Raw genomic sequence first — 19,796 nt, forward strand, 5'->3', positions numbered from 1 at the left:
AGTTTGGATGGCTTATATTCCAATCTGCTGTGCTAATTAAAATAATGGTACTGTTTAAGATTACACTATCTAAATGTAAATCTCTCTCAGATAAACATCCATGATGAGGCTGCTCTGAAGTGTAAGCATTGCCTTGCAGTTGCATGTAGACTTTTAGGCCTGCCATAGGCGTACAAGATTGTGACGAGACATGACAACATACAGATGTGTGCTCTTTTTCCTCTTTTTTTTTCATGTAGACTTGAAGAATTGTTTTAAAACCACCACATCGTTTTCTTCCAGATGTTGGTAGTCAGATGCACAGATTCTTTGACCTGATACACTTTTTTTTTGCCTTTTTTAATGTATAGATGATAAGAATGGTGTGCATGAGCATGATATGCATCTCAACTTTTTCCGTGAATGAATAGTTCAAACTATTGTCCCAACACGAGGGAAAAAGAGAGGGCCCATAGCTCTCCCTTGTTTGCAGTTATTACTACTACAGTGCACTCCCGTTACAACGAACACGGTTATAACGAAATTTCGTTATAACGAAGTCAATCTTCTGGTCCCAAAATTATCGACATTAAAGTCTATGGTACAAAATTCGCTTATAACGAACACGGTTATAGCGAAATTTCCGTTATAACGAAGTCTTTTTCGAGCGCCACAGACAAAGAAAAACAAAAGAAATGTGCTCCGTTATAACGAAATGTGAATTGCTTTCGAAAATACGTAGCGGAACAAGCATGAGCGTCTCTGCATGGGTGAACGCTTCTCACCACTGTGTGTTCGCTCCTTGTGTCACGCACAGTTTCTGAGGGGAACTTGCGTTTATTATTGTAATACAGTTATCCCATCACATTTCACATAGTTTTCCATTGTATGATGAGTATTCAGCAAACAGAATATGATATATACAGTTAAACTCGCCTAAGTCGACATCGCATATGTCGAATAATCGCGCAAGTCGATGATTTTAAAAAGTCCCGATTTTTCCCCATTGACCTACGTGTATTAATTCACTCACAAGTCGAATTTTGTAAGTCGAATACTCGCCTACGTCGATGAAATTCCAAGAACACTTTCACGGAAAAACCATTAAATTCACTGTGCCTAAGTCGAATAAGATTTTATTGTGCAATAAATCACTGTCAAAATCACGAGACGCCAGTTTTTGTTTACATAAGAACTAGCCCGACCAGACAGGTGACAAAAAATGATATAAAGTATCAAAATTCAAAGCGATCGCATGCGATTGTTGAACTCTCTTCGTGTTTGGAGGTCCGCTGGTACTACCCTGTCGCGCTAGCGCTACGTACGTACAGCTACTGGGCTGTGTATAGTTATGCGTACAGCGACTGGGCTGTGTATAGTCTGTGTATGTTTGCAGTCTGCGCTGTGCAGTGGATAGATGAAGCTGCTGAGTTTTCAAAGCGGAAAGTAGGGGGGAAGTTACGGGCACGGGTAAATCAGAATTACACCTCAACACGCATTTCAAGCCACGGTATGGTAAACTGGAATCAATCACTGCTCAAATATCGTTCATATTCACTTCCTCAAGGTTTAACAAGGGTGTAAAGTAATCGGACCTGTGCCACTACTAATGCACTGTCCATGCAAAGTTCAACACGGCCCTGCCGTGCGACCCCGTGCTGCGGCACACCTCTCCAGCTCTCGGCTCCAGATTAGACAACATACATGTACAATTGTATATGTGTAACTGTTGTTAAGTCAATTTTTTTCGACTTACGCACAAGTCGAAAATCGCCCAAGTCGATGTGTTTTGCTCAGTCCCGAGAAGATCGACTTATGCGAGTTTAACTGTATATATATATATATATATATACACTGTATATATATATACGTGGCTTCCTTCTTTTCGTTATATATTGTATTTGTTCGGTTATAACGAAATTTCATTATAACGAAAGAAAACTGCCGGTCCCGAGCATTTCGTTATAACGGGAGTGCACTGTATAAAAAAAATGTATGATTAGCAGGAAAGCTTCATCAAAAAGATTCAGAATTGAATCTGCACACTCTGCTTTGGACTAGTAAGCCTCCTTCTCAGTGAAAAGTAAAGAAACCAGTGAATAGTAGCTCTGCAAAGCGTCTAAGAGGAACGCCTTGTGAGAAAAGTTCTGTAAAACTTGTTCAATGAATTTTTGTTCATATTTGCCGAGAGATGTGAAAATTTGCGAAGCTTGATATAAAGTCACATTTTTTTTCTAGAATAATTGTAGTAACTAGAGAGACACACAGCAGTCACCAATTTGGCTCAATTCTAGGTTGGAGTTTTGTTTTCACAAGCCTTTATGTCATGTTAGGTCAGTGTGCTACTCAAGAAATGAAAAACAAAATATTATCGAGAAAATGTTGCCTGTAAGGATTTCTTCGTGTAGAGATCCACTCTAATACATGTACATGTATTAGGGAATTTAGTTTGAAATTGTCATTGTATGACAAATCTATGCTGATATTGGAAGAAAGTACACGTAGTAGAAATTATTGAATGAGCATTAGTTTCCGTCATAAGTGATGGGCATAAAATCTATTGTCTTACAGCACTTTCACATGCCAAGAGCCTGTACTTTCATATCAGGTGTTTTTACGCTGTACAAATCTTTTCTTAGAAAATCACTTAGGATCAGTGGAAGGGGTCTGATATAGACCAGATAGGGCAGAAAATACATGTAGAATGTCTCTATATTCTCATGGGATATGTCAAATAGTTTGCATCAAAGACAAAAGAGACCCAGTGTGAATGTTAATGTTTCCATGTGCAGGCTGTGGAGAGATATGTAATTATGTTAAAAGATTAAAGCGCACTGTGCACTTTGCGTTGTTCATTCCCGTGTATGTGACCCAAAGAAGTCTGTAGATGTTGAAGTGGACATTGCAAAGAAATTTGCTTTATTTTTATTTAAAAAGATGAGCTTACGTACCTTGTACACAGTCATGAAAATAAAGAGTCAATGTGCATGAACATATTTTTAAAGAAAGTGTGATGAACATTTATTGCTTTTATGGAGTTAACTCTTTTCACACATATGGGGAGGGGGTACAGTGTACTCCCGTTATAACGAACGTGGTTATTACAGAATTCTTGTTACAACAAAATCAAAATAAGGACTCTCTACACATTACTCTGTTCGGTTATAACAAAATTTTGATATAACAAAAGAAAACTGCAGGTCCCAAGGATTTCGGTATAACAGCAGTGCACTGTAGTGACATACTTTGCAAATAGTCTTTGCAAGTAGCCTCTGCCTCTAAAAGTGTTATCCTCCTATTTCAAGAAAGACATTTTGAACAGATACAGTGGAACAAAATTGAAAATTTATCTTAAAAGTTAGACACAGAGACTAAAGGTGCCCATGGGCACTGAATAATGATCATCTTCTTTACATTAGTGTGATGTAATCGGATAAATCTTGAAGTTGAAATAAATGTTGACAAATTGAGTGCTATCAAACAGTGTAAAATTTGCTTTGATATAAATAATAGGATAAAGTTATGGAAGTTTTTAATTTTCAGTGATACTTGTACATACTACATGTATCATACATCTCACTTAGATGACATGTTACTGTATGTGCACCATACATTTTGCAGCATTATAATTTTCAGGAATTTTTTTGTGACACATGTATTTGCAGAAGTAATGACTCACAAAATATTACCTCCTGTCACATGAATGTAGTTTATCCAAGGTGGGAAAATCTAATACAGCTGTATTTCACTTCAAAAATACACATGTAATACATGAACTTATTTCATCAGAGAGGTTCAAGATCCAAAACCACCCACAAAATTGGCAATGTTATACTTACTCCAAAATAGATCTGTACACAGCATCTCCTCTGTAAAGTCTGTTTTAGGCCTTGACCCGGTCATGAAATTTTCTCTTTTGTTTTATTTTTTAAGAAGTAAACAAATGGCATCCACCATGTCAACACATTGTAAGACTTGTAATAAATTCTTCTGATGGTTTTAAAGGTTAAGGGTTGCAGTTTCTATTTCATCAACCAAAAATGATTTTGGAACAGAGCTGCCTACAGTTGCTACAAATTATTGGGGGAGATGTGTGAGTATGACATTGTTTTGTCTTCTCTGCATGTGCAGTTACTACAGATATTACACATTTTCTGAAAACATGCTAAGGCTAAAAATTCCAAAAATGTTTTATTACCATGTATAGTATCAAAGTGTTGAATTGCGAACTTATTACTGTGGTAAGAAAACATGAAACGTATGAATTCCAATACTGTCTTCATTTTATGTTAAATTTTAATAGAACTGGTACTAGTTCTGTTTGATGATGTAAAGGAGCATTTCATATCCAAGATATTGTGCACATAAACTGGTACTTTAAAGATGATTTCCTGTCCTAGACAGGTGGCAATCAGTACATAGTAAACCATAAAGCTGTGTGATCTTGATCATTGTAAGGAGATGATAAGAATTACTACCGGTACTGCAGACGGGATGGGAAATTCCCCTTTTGATGACAAGTATGTATCATCTTTGGCTCCACCATGTTTTTTAATGCCAGCATCCTGTCCATCCATTCCACTTTGATCATGGGGCATTCTTCAACATGCATCAGAATCAAAAGATTTCTGCTCATTTTGACTTCAACATAATACAATGTAGAACAAATAAACTATCATTCCTCAGAGTAGTACAATGTATAAATTACAATTACATGCACCAATTACATAATATACAATTCTGTTGTAAATATAGAATTTATTTTATTTGCACTGTAACAAGCATTAAGTCAAAATGTACAGGACACTTTGCAATGCCTTACTTGTAATTGCTCCATTTCATTTTTTTTTTTTGCTTTATTTTTTTCCCTCCAAATCATAATGCTATCACTCCAGATATAGACGGAGTTCTCTCACACAAATCAAATGGCAATAGTCCTAATTCCTTGGTCTTTTGTGAAAGCTCTGAATTGGAAGCACTTTGATATGACAGATGTCAAGACAAACCTGAAGATTCACTGACATTAATTATACTCACTGACTGAAACTGCTTGGCACATGTTCAAAATGACAGAGATCTAATTATGCAGCAAATGTCCAATGTGCTATGAAGGGGGGGGGGGGGGTGGTACATACTCTGAGGTGATTCTCACAATAATGAGAGGTCCTGTAAACCTAGACTATTTACCCATTTTTGACAAAACAGTGGTGGCAAAACAGAAATTTGTCAAGTTTAAAGGGATAGTATAGTTTAGGCAGAGATGAGGATTGGGCTTTTAACTTTTTGCCACATACCAAGAAACCACTTATGAAATAGTACATAGCATACCATTCTAAGAGGAATTCAAAGTTTATTTTGTGAAAATTGGTTTTGGGATGGCTGAGACATATAAAAACAAAGTAAAATGAAGCAATCGTAATAAAAGGTGGGGCCCACCTTTTATTTTATTCGGATTGCTCTTTTTTTTTTGTATCTCAGCCATTTCGAAACCATTTTTCATCAAATAAATGTTGCATTCCTCTTGTAATTACATGTACATGCTCTTTCATATTTCATAAGAGGTTTTTCATTATCCCACCCAAAAATGTTAGAAACCTGAAGTTAGGTCTCAACCAAAACTATATGATCCCTTTGATTTTATCTGTTTTGGGCGTACACAGAAACACATGTGTGGGCTGTCAAATACATATGAAATTAATTAGGATGTTTATGGTATTGGTGTACATGTTTCCACAATGCTTCACTGCAAATTCTTCTTAGCATCCAGTGTTTGCAATAGAGGCCATGTGTAACAGATCTTGATTAAATTCAACTCAGATCAGCCAACTTTCAATCTGTATGTGTCTTTTTTTCCTGTTTTGTTTTTTGTTTTTGTTTTTAAAGTGGGAGTTGGGGAACTGGGAAGAATGGGCACAATATATTTGAGCGGACTTTACCTCAGAATTTTACTTCAGCAAAGACAATGAAAACAAAGCTACCGATTTTTACCAAAGACAATGAAATCAAAGCTACCAATCAGTGACAAATTAACAACAGTTTTATCAGCATTGAAGAAATTTGACAAATTGACTGCAGGAAAAAGAAAATACAGTCATAGCATATAACCAAGTACAGAGGAACATTGAAGGAGGAATTGCATTTCAGTACACTATCATATTTTTTGCTTTTTCTCCATCTTATATACAATATATCTCACCCTCTCTCGCGTTGAGTGTCGTGTATAAAGGATGAGCTGTGTAAAGAGGTGGACATATTATAAAGTGGAGTTTGTGTGATAACGACAGACAACGCCCCACACAAATTGCATCTTCAAATAGGAACCCTTGACAAGCGTCATAAAGGCTGGAGTGTGGCGTTTGAAGGTACTACAGGGAACCTTTACCACGGGCTCGCTTACATAGAGGTACCGCTTTTAACCAGGTGAATTTGGCTGTCCAAATTTTCCATTACTGCATGTAGCTGGTCACTTTTTTAGTATATTTACGAGGAGGGACTGGTTATAAGCAGGCAAGATTGGTAATCTTCTCACAACAAGGTTTTCCTGCATATGTTAACCCTCCACAAGCTGTACTTGATGCACTGATGAAGCGCTGTCAACTTGGGATGAAGAAGGCTTCAGCGCAAAGAATCTGCTGTCCCTGCGAATAACCTGTCCGACGCTGTCAAACCTCTTCTTTGCTGTCTACTTTCTGCAATGTAAAGAGTAAGACATGAATTGCAGATTGCACCCATTTTGGAGAAAAGGATGAAGTATAAATCATCTACTGTATGTCCCCAAAAACAATTATGACAGGACCCTCCGCAATGGTAACTTTAGAAATAGTGAATCAATTCAAATAGTATTTCAGGGTATGAAACTATAACTTATTACCCACATCTTACTGAAAACACCATCTGATCTGCTGCAGTGGTCAAAGAGAAATGAGGAGTTTTGTAGAGCATGTCAGGAATCCCTTCCCTCCAAGCCCTGTCCATTGTGTTCACCATTATGCACTACCAAGAGCATCCATGAGTGCTAAATTTGGAAGAATCAGACCCATGACATGCTTTACAAAGATCCACATTTCTCTGTGACAACTTAACCAAATTGAATGGGGTTTTCTGGAAAATATAGCTCAGATGTTATATTTCAAGACCCTGAAGTAGCATTTAGACAGTCTAATCATCATACTGGAAGTTTTCAATGCAAAAGCTGATTGTATTTTTTTTTTTTGACAAACTGTACAGAATGTAATCTTGGCTATAAAAAAAGGTCTGTTTCCAAGGGGTAGATATCTCCTATTACTATGTATTACTCTCAACAATGAGTCAGCTACTGTAAAACAAGAAATATTTGGGGTATGACATTTTCATGAACTGGAACAGATGACCTTTTTTGTGGCATGAAATTTCTATGAATTGCCACTGGCACACAATGCATCATAGTGTAGACAAGAAATTTTGCATGCATTTACTTTTTTTTTGCTAATTTTGGCTCTAGAGAAATTTTTTAATGAAAATGTATGCGATATACCCATCTCTGCAATGCACAAAGACTTGTGAAATAAAGTTCATCTTACTCATTTAAGCTCTCTTTTAAAATGTCATTTATCAAGGTTGATAGCACGCTACAAATTTCAATACTGTAAAAGTTGATATTTTCGCGCGACTAATTTTTCGCGCTTGGCCGGGTCAGAAGAGTTTCGCGTGTTTTTAATTCCGCGGAATCAAGACGTCATGCACAGGAACATATGGCAAGCAAAAATATTCGCGGGCTTTTATTTTGCGCTAGTTTCTGGTTGCGCGAAATGCGCGAAAATTTCAACACCGCAAAAATTTCCACTTTTACAGTACCTGAAATGAAAACGTATGCTAGGAAAGGAAAGGGAAAATTGAGAGTGAATAAACCCACTTTTGACCAGCTTCTGCTCTTTCTTGGTGCCGTGAATCTTGGCCGTCAGATAGAAGAAGAGCGGGAGGATGCAGATGAAGACACTTAAAGCCGTCACGAAGGTGAAATTTCTCTCTCTCCAGGTGCAGCCGCTGCTCTTCCACTGCATACGAGTCCGATTCATCTGGGCACACCATTAAATAAAAAAATAATAATAATAATAATAAAGCGAAAAAAAAAAAAATCAAAATGCTGTGCCAATCCAAATGCAGACTGGCTTCAATCGATAGAGTGAAATCAAAGTACACTTACACGACGGTCAATTTCATCAATTATCCAACATAGAATGATAGAATTACAAATATTGCTGATGATTTTGTAAAGGATGACAATAATAACAGTAAAAGAGAATTAATAGTAGCAGTGGCAGTAATAGCCGTAATTGCCATAATAATAATAATAATAATAATGATAATACATGTAATAATAATAATAATAACATTATTATTATTATTATTATTATTATTATCATTATCATTGTTATTATGATGATGATAATAAAAATAATAATAGCAACAACAATAATAATAATTTCCGTATACAGAATTGTACTTTCAGGAGCAACACATCATAACTCTCACTTGTTTACTGTATAAGCTGTTATTTTCGCGAGGGTTTAATTTTTGTGAATTTCGCGAATCACAGTTGGACAGCGAATTGAACAACACGCGAAAATGTCACCATATGCTAAGGTAGTAATGCGCTTATATGTAGGCCTCTGTGTCAATTCTCGAAATAACATCTCGCGAAAATGTCCGTGACCTCCTCATTCGCGAAAATATCTGTACGCGAAAATAACAGGGTACACAGTATGACATTGTTCAGAGCATGAATTCCATGTCATTTTACAGATTTCAGATGAGCATAAATTGAAATGCATTTGATGCAGGAACTGTAAAAGAGGAAGTTGGTACATAGATTCTTGGTCCGATGAGTCTGAAACTTTTCTTAAAGGGAAGATAAACCCCAAGAGTAATGTAGATTGAGTGAAAGCAGCAAAATTAGTAGAACGCATCAGTGAAAGTTTGAAGAAAATCGGACAATCGATGCAAAAGTTATGAATTTTTAAAGTTTTGGTGTTGGAACCGCTGGATGAAGAGACTACTAGAGGTTATGACGTATGAGTGGACAACAATACCAAGAAAATATAAAGAAAATTCTACAAAAATCCATTTTTCATGAAAATTACAAATTCCATCAACTTGATATTGACATTATGTTAAGGGTAGCAATGATTCCCCCTGCTTTCTGAAAGCGGTTGGTCCATTGCTCTTTCATAATTCTAGAAAAGTGAATTTTTGTTGAATTTCCTTTATATTTTCTTTGTATTGTTGTCCACTCATACGTCATATCCTCTAGTAGTCTCCTCATCCAGCGGTTCCAACACCAAAACTTTAAAAATTCATAACTTTTGCATCGATTGTCCAATTTTCCTCAAACTTTCACTGATGCGTTCTACTAACGTTGCTGCTTTCACTCAATCCACATTGCTCTTTGGGTTTACCTTCCCTTTAAAGGGATGGTATAGTTTTGGTTGAGCCTTAACTTCAGGTTTTGATCATTTTTTGGTGAGATAGTGAGAAACCTCTTATGAAATATGAAAGAGCATGTAGTTCCAAGAGGGATTTAATGTTTATTTGATGAAAATTGGTTTTTAAATGGCCGAGATATCAAAAAAAATGCGATCCTAATAAAGTGTGGGACCCACATTTTATTACGATCGCTTTGTTTTACTTTGTTTTTGGATGTTTCAGCTATTCCAAACCCGATTTTTATCAAATAAACTTCGAATTCCTCTTCAAATGGTATGCTCTGTACTATTTCATAAGTGTTTTCTTGGTATCTCGCAAAAATGTTAAAGCCCAATTTTCATCTCCACCAATACTGTATCATCCCTTTCACATGAGAGAGAAAACACATCTTACCAAGTCAATTATGTCCATGCACAGCCCATTTTCAGGAATGCTATTGTACACATGATTCAGGGCTTTGTATTGCTCACTACAGTTTGTGCATATACTTGTAGTGTTGTTATCCTCAGGACCAGGTACATGCTGTGGAAGATAAGACAGTTAACTGTGAATGCATTTACAAGGGGGAAAACGTATCATCTGCAATAACAAAAACTGCACACTACTCTTTACCATTTATCCCAAATCTCATTATCCAGAATCTGAAAACCAAAAATTGAATCTGTAATCCTGCAACAAGCTGCATGAAACATGCTGCCACAGTGACAAATACAATACAGTCAAATTGCTTTTAAAAAAAGAAAAGAAAACAAAAAGTTTGTTTGTTTCAAAATTTTTATGAACCTGCATTTTAGCCTGGCAAACATCTTTGGTAACGTCATTTAAAAAAAATTGAAAGGGCATCACACCGACATATTAACATTTGATGACCAGGAATCGCAACATATTTCAACCCACAAGTCCTGGAGATATGTATTTGCAAGACATAATCATCATATCATCATTGAATTGGGCACCTCTGAATTAGATGGAACTATTTAAAACCATCAAATCTATACAATTCAAAAATAAATTAACAAAAATGTGTAGATTTTATAGGAACTTTTATGTTCTTAAACGAGTTGCCACTCTGAGAATCAGTAAATAAACTCAGCAATTAGGAGGCTTTAAGATTACTCAATGAATAAGATGACAGATTACTAGTGCTCAAATGAAATATAATTTTTTCACTCTACCTTATTGAACACTAGCAAGTAATAGTAACAATGATAACAAGTGCATACAGCATGACATCACAGAAATATATATATATATATATATATATATATCTATATATATATATGAAGAGTTTGTTCGCAAAAACCGATAAGTCCATTTTTTAAGATTTTGAAGTATGGTCTCTATCATAAAGTACAAAATAATACCTTTTAAATGATATACTGGTCACTACATATAAAGGTACATTTTTGAAGTTATGGTCAAAAGAAGCAAATATTTTCTTATTATTCTCTTTATTTTCCTTGACCCTTAATCGCAAAAATCTCCATTTGGCAAATATGGACTTATCGGTTTTTGTGAACAAACTCTTCATATATATATATATATACATATATACATATATATATATATTTTTTTTTATTTATTTATTTTTTTAATTTAATCAATATTTATTTTTGTATCTTTTCTTTCTTTTTTTTTGGGGAGGGGGGACTTGGTGGTGAAAGCAAGATATATACAATGTATTGCATTTTGAATTCAGAGAATGAAATTATCATTCCATGCCACTATGGCAATTCCTTCATGATTGTTGTTTTGCGTTTCCATGTAAACTCACTCCGCCAAATGCAATGAAGCAGTCAATGGTCTCATTGTAGTGCCTGAGGAACTGCATCGTGCTATTGCTCGCCTCGAAATGTGAAGATGTGCTGTAACAATCTGCAATGTTCAATATAAAACGTGGAGGCATTGTTACCCATTGTCCCACATCTTGAGTAACAAAAGAAACATTGCATGCATACACGATATGAAGAGCAGCTTCTAATTACAACAGAGCTTATTTGCAAGCACATTTCTGAAACATTTCTAAGTGTATAAAGCTGCTGTGTACTGTATAAGCTGTTATTTTCGCAAGGGTTTGATTTTCGTGAATTTCGTGAATCTTAGTTGGACCGCGAATCTAACAACACGCGAAAATGTCATCATACGCTATTGTAGTATTAGTGCGCTTGTGAAGGCCTCTGTGTGAATTTGCAAAAACAACATCTCGTAAAAATATCCGTGACCTCCTCATTCGCGAAAATATCTGTACGCAAAAGTAACAGCGTATACAGTATTCAGACAATGACATGAGTTTCCTGGCCCTCTGCAAATGGCATTTCAAACAACAGCCAAGTCATAAGCTCCATGCATGTCAATCAAATATGTAACTCTCAATATGCTTAATGTTGGTATTAAATGTCGGTATGTAAAAGGGTACTTTACAAGTCAAGCTGACTTATAGTTTACAAAGGCACTCCTAAAATCAAGCAAAATTCAATTGGAAACGGATTACAGGTTTTTGATGAGGGACATAGGGCAAGAGGACAGAATATTCTTCAGCCTTAACACACAGGCATTACAGAACTAAACTTCCACTACAATATTAGTCTGTTGTCAACTGGGTAGAAACCATGCTATGTGTGATCTCTGGGAGTTTTCCATAAATATATGTGGTACGTGGTAGAGTACCTTTAACCCTAATCAGGTTGGGCTTTATTGTGCTATATCAGGGGGGTCCCCCCCCCCCCCCCTCAACGAAATCCATGAATTTCTAAATACAATGTGAAGCATTAATTAGTACAGAGCCTATCATATACACTCATTACAGCCATGGGAATTAAGGGTCTTTTTTTTAAAAGAAAAACTTTAGGACAACAATTATGGTTTAACACGCAGATTTCACCCCAGCCTTTGTAGATTGAATTTGTGCAACATTTCTATCCTAATCTACCCAATGTACAGCTAGTGCAGCAACCTGCTGTATCAGATCTACCAGTCTGCATCATTGATTGAGATGCAATCCCTGTTACAATCATACAAGTCTCATACCAGTATACTTACTCTCACACAGACCAACATCCCACAGTGACTGCAAGAATGTGTGTGTCTGTGTAACAATTTGGAGGGTGTCAGACACAAGGATGTCCTCCTTGCACTCATCATCCTAACAAAAGACAAATTGGGGAAATAAAAGGTTATAGATAAGAAATAGAATAAAAATCACCAGAGAACGTAAGGATGCTCACAACTACAAATTTCCTTTCAGGGCAAATATTCAAGGGAACAATTCATTGAGCAGATCAAATGTACAAATAGAAACTCAAGCAGGCATTATGATTTGATTTCCTACAATAAATCAAGTAGATATTTGTTTGTTGTTGTAATCATTGTTGTTTTTTTAGTATCAGCTAACTTACACACATGTATCATTACAGTACACTAGGCTACCTGTGCTCATGATTAAAATGTCTACAAACGATCTTTTCCAGCAACTTTGTGAATGAGGTGTGACACATTGTGGGAGCCAGGCACCTTTGAATGTTTCTACAGATAAACAGGGCTATGTAAATGCTGTTTCACCATCATCAACATTACACTCTTTGCCAACATATTGACTGAAAAAAAAAGAGACTAGCCTTTATACATGGATGAAACACGTATGCACACTGGATTTTAATTTTTGGCAATGGTGACATGATTATCATCAATATGTCAAATGAAAGCAACTTAAAGGAAAGATCATATAAGTCGTATGGAGAAATGGTATGACACATTAAAAACTGGTCAAAGACCATTTCATTCTGACCAAAATATTCTTATTTCATTCGCTTCAATGCCTGATCAGCAAACTTATTTGCATTATGCTGAACAGCATGTAGAACGTTACAAAAGTACTACACATTAGATATCAAAATGTATAATAAGTGTGCCACAGCATTGTATTTGCAGTAATTACCAAGTTGTACATACAGCTTTATCATAGCTGTTTTAATGCTGTATTGATATCTTGCATATTATAAGAAATACCAGGTACTCAGTGATATAAAAACAACCCTAATAATTTCACTGACACAGTGATTAACACACATCCATGCAGTATTGATTGGTTTACCTTGTTAATCATATCCCACGCATAGTGCACATTTTTGAACTCTCTCACGCACTTCTCGCAGATGCGAACTGGTTTAGCTCTTTTAACAGCACACTCGAGGAATTCCGACGATGCTTCGCTGTAGTTTTTGAGGAGGGTGTCTCTGTGCTGACATTTGGCAAAGGCGTCGTCCCCTGCACCCTCGCCACTGTCTGATTCAGAGAAGCTATACTGGAGTGCCACACGCCCTTGCTGATTGTAAGTATGTTCTCTTCCATTCAAGTCAGCACCATTAGCGGAGCCCACTTCTGTCATGAAGTCAGCTTTGGCCAGGAGAAACGTCAAGCACAGGACACTCTTGAACAAAAAATCCCTGAAAAGCATGTGTTGAAGTGCTGCCATTTCAATGAGCAAGGTAGCAGATCTAGATCTAGGTCTTGGCAAGTTTCTTCATCTGTCGAGAGACACATGTACGATGTCAACCCTCAGCACAGCAATCCCTTGTTGTCTTGAATGCGTTGAGTAAGTGCTACACTGGACCTGGGAATCATGACTACAAAATTATAATAACAATAGCAAATCAAAATAACATATCAATCATTACATATGACTGACCAAACTGGATTAATGTCTCTATGACTACAAAATGATAACAACATTAACAAATCATAATAACATATCAATCATGACATATTGCAAATAAAAATGGATTAATGTCTCTATGCACAATGAAGGAAGGAAAATACAGAAATAAAGGCAAGTAGTCTTATACTCATTAAACAAAAAAGAGAGAAAAGGGGACCAAATGAGAAGTTCAACATACAGTGCAGATCCTGATCCATTATCATCAAGTTAAAGAAATATGTAAAAAAAAAACAACTTAGTTTTGGAATTAATTTATCTTTTGTATAAGCCTGCTTGTTTGAGTGCTGGAGATGCCTTCTATAGCCAGTATAGGCTATAGGTAGTTTGTTCCATAACTCTGCAGCTGCCACTTGTAAAGATCTTGCTCTACAAAAATAAAACAAAATAAAACAAAATAATAATAATAGTTGTCAGTACAGTATTGTGCGAGGGGCCGGGGGTGGCTAAAGAATGAAGATTGAAGAATAGAGAATGAAGGTTTCTTCCTGGAGCTGGACGAGCGATCTTGTTATGACATGTGCCAAGGATAACTTATTTAGCTTATTTTTACAATTCTAACAAGAAGTATTAGACAACATCTGAGTTGTCTAACTCCCTCTCCTATCCCCCCCCCGCCACCCCCCCCCCCCCGTCTCTCTCCCTCTCTCTCAGTCAGTGCTTTCTGACTCTGTAAACTCTGTCCCTGCTCTGATTTCATCTAAAATTTTATTTACACTTTACATTAATTACACTACATCTACAGTATGAAAGAATTAAGAATACATCTTACGTCAAACTTCCGACGGATTACGCCCAAAGTTTCAGTGGCCGATTAGAAGAGATATTATGGTCAAAATCATGTGAATAGACGGAACATTACACACGGATCGCGGAGTCCAAATAAGCGAAGAGACTTCGTATTGTAGATGGGTCGACTTGTCGTATCCGCATCCGGTTGTTATTGTACTTTCGTGATGTTTTGAGTGGATTAGTATACAAATAGTGAATGGTCACGAGTGCAATGGTACGATTTTGCCTCGTTGAATAGAGCGCCTCTATCTTTCACCTCGTGCGAAATCTCGTTCCATTGCACGAGTAAAGACCATACACTATTTGATTTATACGACGTCCAAGTAGATCTTTTTGGTCTAAGTAGGCCTAGAAGTCTATATATGTATGAAAAATATAGCCATACTTACATGTGGATCCACTGCGATTCTCTTTCTGGCTTGCGCAATCAGTGTAAGATACAGGTCACAGCTATACTAGCGCTCAAACACGTACACTAGCACTACGTAGGCCTACGTACGCGCATGCATGTACCGCACACGTACACTGCGCTAGCTGCATGCGATCTTCAATATGCAACACACAGTACACGCAGTACCGTACAATTTTTCGAACCGTGGAATAGAACAGAAAAATCAAACCAAGTTGCACGCAAAAATAGAACCAAAATTGCACGGCGCGTTGAATGGAGTACTTATTGAATATCACGTCACCAACAATCCTCCAATCAAATGACAAGGATCTACTTGGACGTTGTATAAATTGCGATAACGTGACCCGCAAAATGTCATGTGACAATGTTTAGCCTAATTAAAGTCGTTTTATCATGAGAATACTCTCAAGTGACAAGAGAATTACCATTTGTGAATGTAAAAATGATAATTTTATCTAATCAAACTTACTAATAACCAATAGAAATAAAAAAATTTGCAAACTCATTAAAGTACTTATTCTCTTCTTTTTTTTATAAAAGTTACGTGATCATAAATAAAAACAGTTTTGGAAAAAGGCAAATATAGTAAATGTTCTGACCTTTCAAACCACTGGCACTGCACAGCTAGCACAACACGTGGGAAGCTAAGTACCGTGCAGTGACCGTACTTTCAATCGAACAACCAGAACACTTGACAGAAGGCCTGTACTCCGAGAGAAATTTCCCGCCACTGACTAGAAGATGCAGCGAATAGTGTCAGTATTAACATTTTGAAAATCTGTCATTAATGTGCTTTATTCTTGCGGTAAAATGTACATTGGCGATCTGTATGAACTGTTGATGTGCACACGTAGGTAGACAGTACAGTCCCACATACTCATTATAGCGTTAGATGTATGTAACGTTGTTAGACTACATTAGTACATAGGGTCTAGTTAGACTGAGGCTAGCGCTGGTATATCCGCTCCAGCTCCACCAGCGACCCCAACACGTAATGTTTACGACACGTGTCACTGGCTACAGCGCCCCGGGGTTAGCGCTAGGAGAGCTAGAGTATGTTCAGTCAACCCGGCTTTACTCTATGCTCTAGAGTAAAATATCCCGTTTGCGGCAGTTTAAGCATTGTTAAGGGTTTTTCCAACTTGTAAACAAATCAGGCAAATTATTTTCAACCATTTCATATATCATAGACAAGATTATGCATTAACGCAATTGTTTTCGTAAAAGAAATTAACCATTGACCAACGCAGTTTTCATGATTTACCAGGGCAAAACCCGGCACAATTTTCGCCGATAAGGGCGATATGCGACGTAGTATTTCTGCTTGCGGCACGATGTACAATCCCTATGCAATACGCGCGTGCTCCGCGATCTTTAGCTGAAACGCCTTCACATGTCTCGCGAACATTGCGTAAGCGCCAATTCCCATTGCGAAAGCACGTGAAAATAGCGTGCGCACATGCATTGGCCGCAAACAAGATCGCAATTCTGGCGGTGTTGTTGATGTCTTTCTCGTGTTTTTCCCGTTTTTTTTCGATGGTAACATCCATTTTCCGAAAAATATGGCGGCCCACATCGGCTCGCGAAAGTTCTATTTTACGTGAGGATGTGTTTTCAAAATCCATGAACATCGAGAAAATGACAAAAAATCCAGTTTCTTGGACCATTGTTTCTTAACTGTTATGTTAAGAAGTACTGAAAATTTCATTTTGGATGCGATATGTTGTCATTTCGGTGAGAAAATTTCACTTTCGTCAGAGATTGTGCCTATTTTATCGGTTGATTTTTGTTGATTGCTAGTGTGTTAGCATATGTGTAGTGTGCATGTAACAGTGCAGTGCTGTGTTTAGCGGTATATTACCGTGTATGTTGTATCTGCCGCGAACGGCTGCACGGCCGCTTACTGACGCAGTTACTCTAGTCTCGCTAGCTTAGCGAGGGCTGGAGGGGGAGTAGCCCCGGAGACCGCGCCGCCAGGCGCGGTCCTGGCGGCTTCCCCGCAGTTTCGCTTATGTTATAGTTCAAGTATTCTGTGCGCTTGTGCAAGTGATTGTGAATTCTGTGAACATCGGTGAGCTGCTTATAAGACATCATTTTGTGCATCACAAGCAATGAAATGCATCAAACAGTCGCCGATGATAGTCATTTAGGTTTCATCGACCCATGTAAGTATTCCTAGTAGTTTCTGTTGAAAAATTAAGGAAATATAGCGCCGCAAAGGCACCCGTTTGTTCAACATGAAGATCTTTTATGGGAGCACGGCGCAGCCGCCACACTGCGTGTGGCGGCTGTCGCAGTTAGAGGGGGAGGGACCGGACCCAGCCCAGGCAAAAAATTTACTTGGCATTTTGTCAGATTATGAGCTATCACGAAAAGCTATTGCTGCGACGTTTCATGACTTTTTTCTTTCGAGTCTCCCGCATCTTTTGACACCAAATTTGCGATGCCCGGGCGCACGTTTCTGAAGTTGCGCATAAATATAGGGTGTCTGGAGCATTTTTGCAACTTTTGAAATTCTATAAGGTGGATTATAAACTATTTCATATGAAAGAAAATTGTGTCATTAGCATATATTTCAAATTTCATGGCAGAATAATCATTCAATGTCGAGAAATTTAACTTTAAAATCACTGCAATATTACACCTTTTTTTTGACGAGCACGCACGAAAATGTGTCCAAATCATGTTTGCAAACAAGGCCGATAAGTAGCATTCGCGTGCAGATATCCAGCGACCGGTTAATGAGCGTACAGCGGATTGCTAAAACGGGTAACCAGCGCAGAAGCCACTCCCCCTCGTGTCGTCATCATGTTGTGTGTGCTGTGTGTATATCAGTTCGGGAAACCCACTCACAAGGGGGGCCCCTCCTTATAAGTAACCCGTCCCCCTTATAAGTAACCCCGTCCCCCTTATAAGTAACCCCCGGGGCACCCCTTATAAGGAGTCTCCACGCTTTTTTGCAATGCAACGCGAAAATGAAAGGACTGCGGCAATTCGCTTGATTATGTCCATAAAGCTTCACAAGTTTCCTAGTTACTCACGAAATTTGAGCAAAATCGGTTTGAGGCATCATATCTAAAATCATGGATTTAAATGCGATGCCAAACGACCCATGCGAATGCTGAAATGCGAGCGATTACTGGCGTGAGTGTCGCCAGGCGCGGCGGCGCGGCAATGCTTGAGTGCAGACGTGGCGACTGAGTATGTACTCAGTCGCCACGTCTGCACTCAAGCATTGCCGCGCCGCCGCGCCTGGCGACACTCACGCCAGTAATCGCTCGCAATGCTTGAGTGCAGACGTGGCGACTGAGTACATGTACTCAGTCGCCACGTCTGCACTCAAGCATTGCCGCGCCGCCGCGCCTGGCGACACTCACGCCAGTAATCGCTCGCATTTCAGCATTCGCATGGGTCGTTTGGCATCGCATTTAAATCCATGATTTTAGATGCCTCAAACCGATTTTGCTCAAATTTCGTGAGTAACTAGGAAACTTGTGAACCTTTATGGACATAATCAAGCGAATTGCCGCAGTCCTTTCATTTTCGCGTTGCATTGCAAAAAAGCATGGAGACTCCTTATAAGGGGTGCCCCGGGGGTTACTTATAAGGGGGACGGGGTTACTTATAAGGGGGACGGGTTACTTATAAGGAGGGGCCCCCCTTGTGAGTGGGTTTCCCGAACTGATATGTACGTATACAGCGCTCAGCGTTGTAAATGAATACGTAGCGCATGCATTCCGGCCCAGCCAACATCGGCGGACGAGCTAGCGAGCATGCATGCTTTGAAGGTATTATTGTACTACCTACACACACGCTATATGCGCTACGCTACACGTGTACACGTACACAGCTGGCTACTGAATGCGACGACTACATACATAAGAAATACACGTCGATTCTGTCAGAGATCTCTGAGTTCATGTGAAAATGTTATGGCTATTTAGCCATGAATTGGTGTCACTTTACCACCATTCGTGAATACATTTGTGGCTTAAGAGTATAGCTGCCAAAATCATTGCTTGCCCTTTTCTGTCGATTGGAAGTTCAGTCGTTAAAGTCGGTATTTGTACCTACCTTCCACCGCGGGCCGCGGTACCGCGTCACAATTGACTTGCCCAATATGATGCGTTGTGTAGCCTAGGCCTATCTGTTGTGCTGCATAAGATCGCGAGAAAGACTGTAACTCGTGCATCGTTAGTGCACTTTTATATTGAAGTATTTAAAAAATAATAATTATGACTCTACGTGGTCATTTGTTTGTATTGCTAACTCATACATTGTAGGCCTGTTATGAGCGTTATCAACCCAGTAATAGTACTTTTACTACATTGAAACTGATGTGCCAGGTGGTTTACGAGCGTATTACATGCACATTGTGAATGCTGGGCAATCGTAACCCCATAGAACTCAGTGCTGTATAACTATCGCAAGCGAAGCGAC

General features: G+C 38.2%; 1 protein-coding gene across 1 annotated transcript; it reads right to left on the reverse strand.

Moving 5' to 3' along the window:
• Positions 1 to 6,160: 6,160 nt before the first annotated feature.
• LOC139735891 (osteopetrosis-associated transmembrane protein 1-like) lies at positions 6,161 to 13,996 on the reverse strand. Its single transcript, XM_071646645.1, has 6 exons — positions 13,532 to 13,996; positions 12,481 to 12,583; positions 11,216 to 11,316; positions 9,835 to 9,963; positions 7,871 to 8,033; positions 6,161 to 6,668 (listed from the first exon to the last, which is right to left on the reverse strand). The coding sequence occupies exons 1-6, from the start codon at positions 13,910 to 13,912 to the stop codon at positions 6,595 to 6,597; spliced, it is 951 nt and encodes a 316-aa protein (XP_071502746.1). The 5' UTR covers positions 13,913 to 13,996; the 3' UTR covers positions 6,161 to 6,594.
• Positions 13,997 to 19,796: the final 5,800 nt, after the last annotated feature.

Source organism: Diadema antillarum, unplaced genomic scaffold, assembly GCF_040938485.1.
Source record: "Diadema antillarum isolate AM-2024a unplaced genomic scaffold, OU_Dant_1.0 seq00000604_RagTag, whole genome shotgun sequence".
Lineage (NCBI taxonomy): Eukaryota > Metazoa > Echinodermata > Echinoidea > Diadematoida > Diadematidae > Diadema > Diadema antillarum.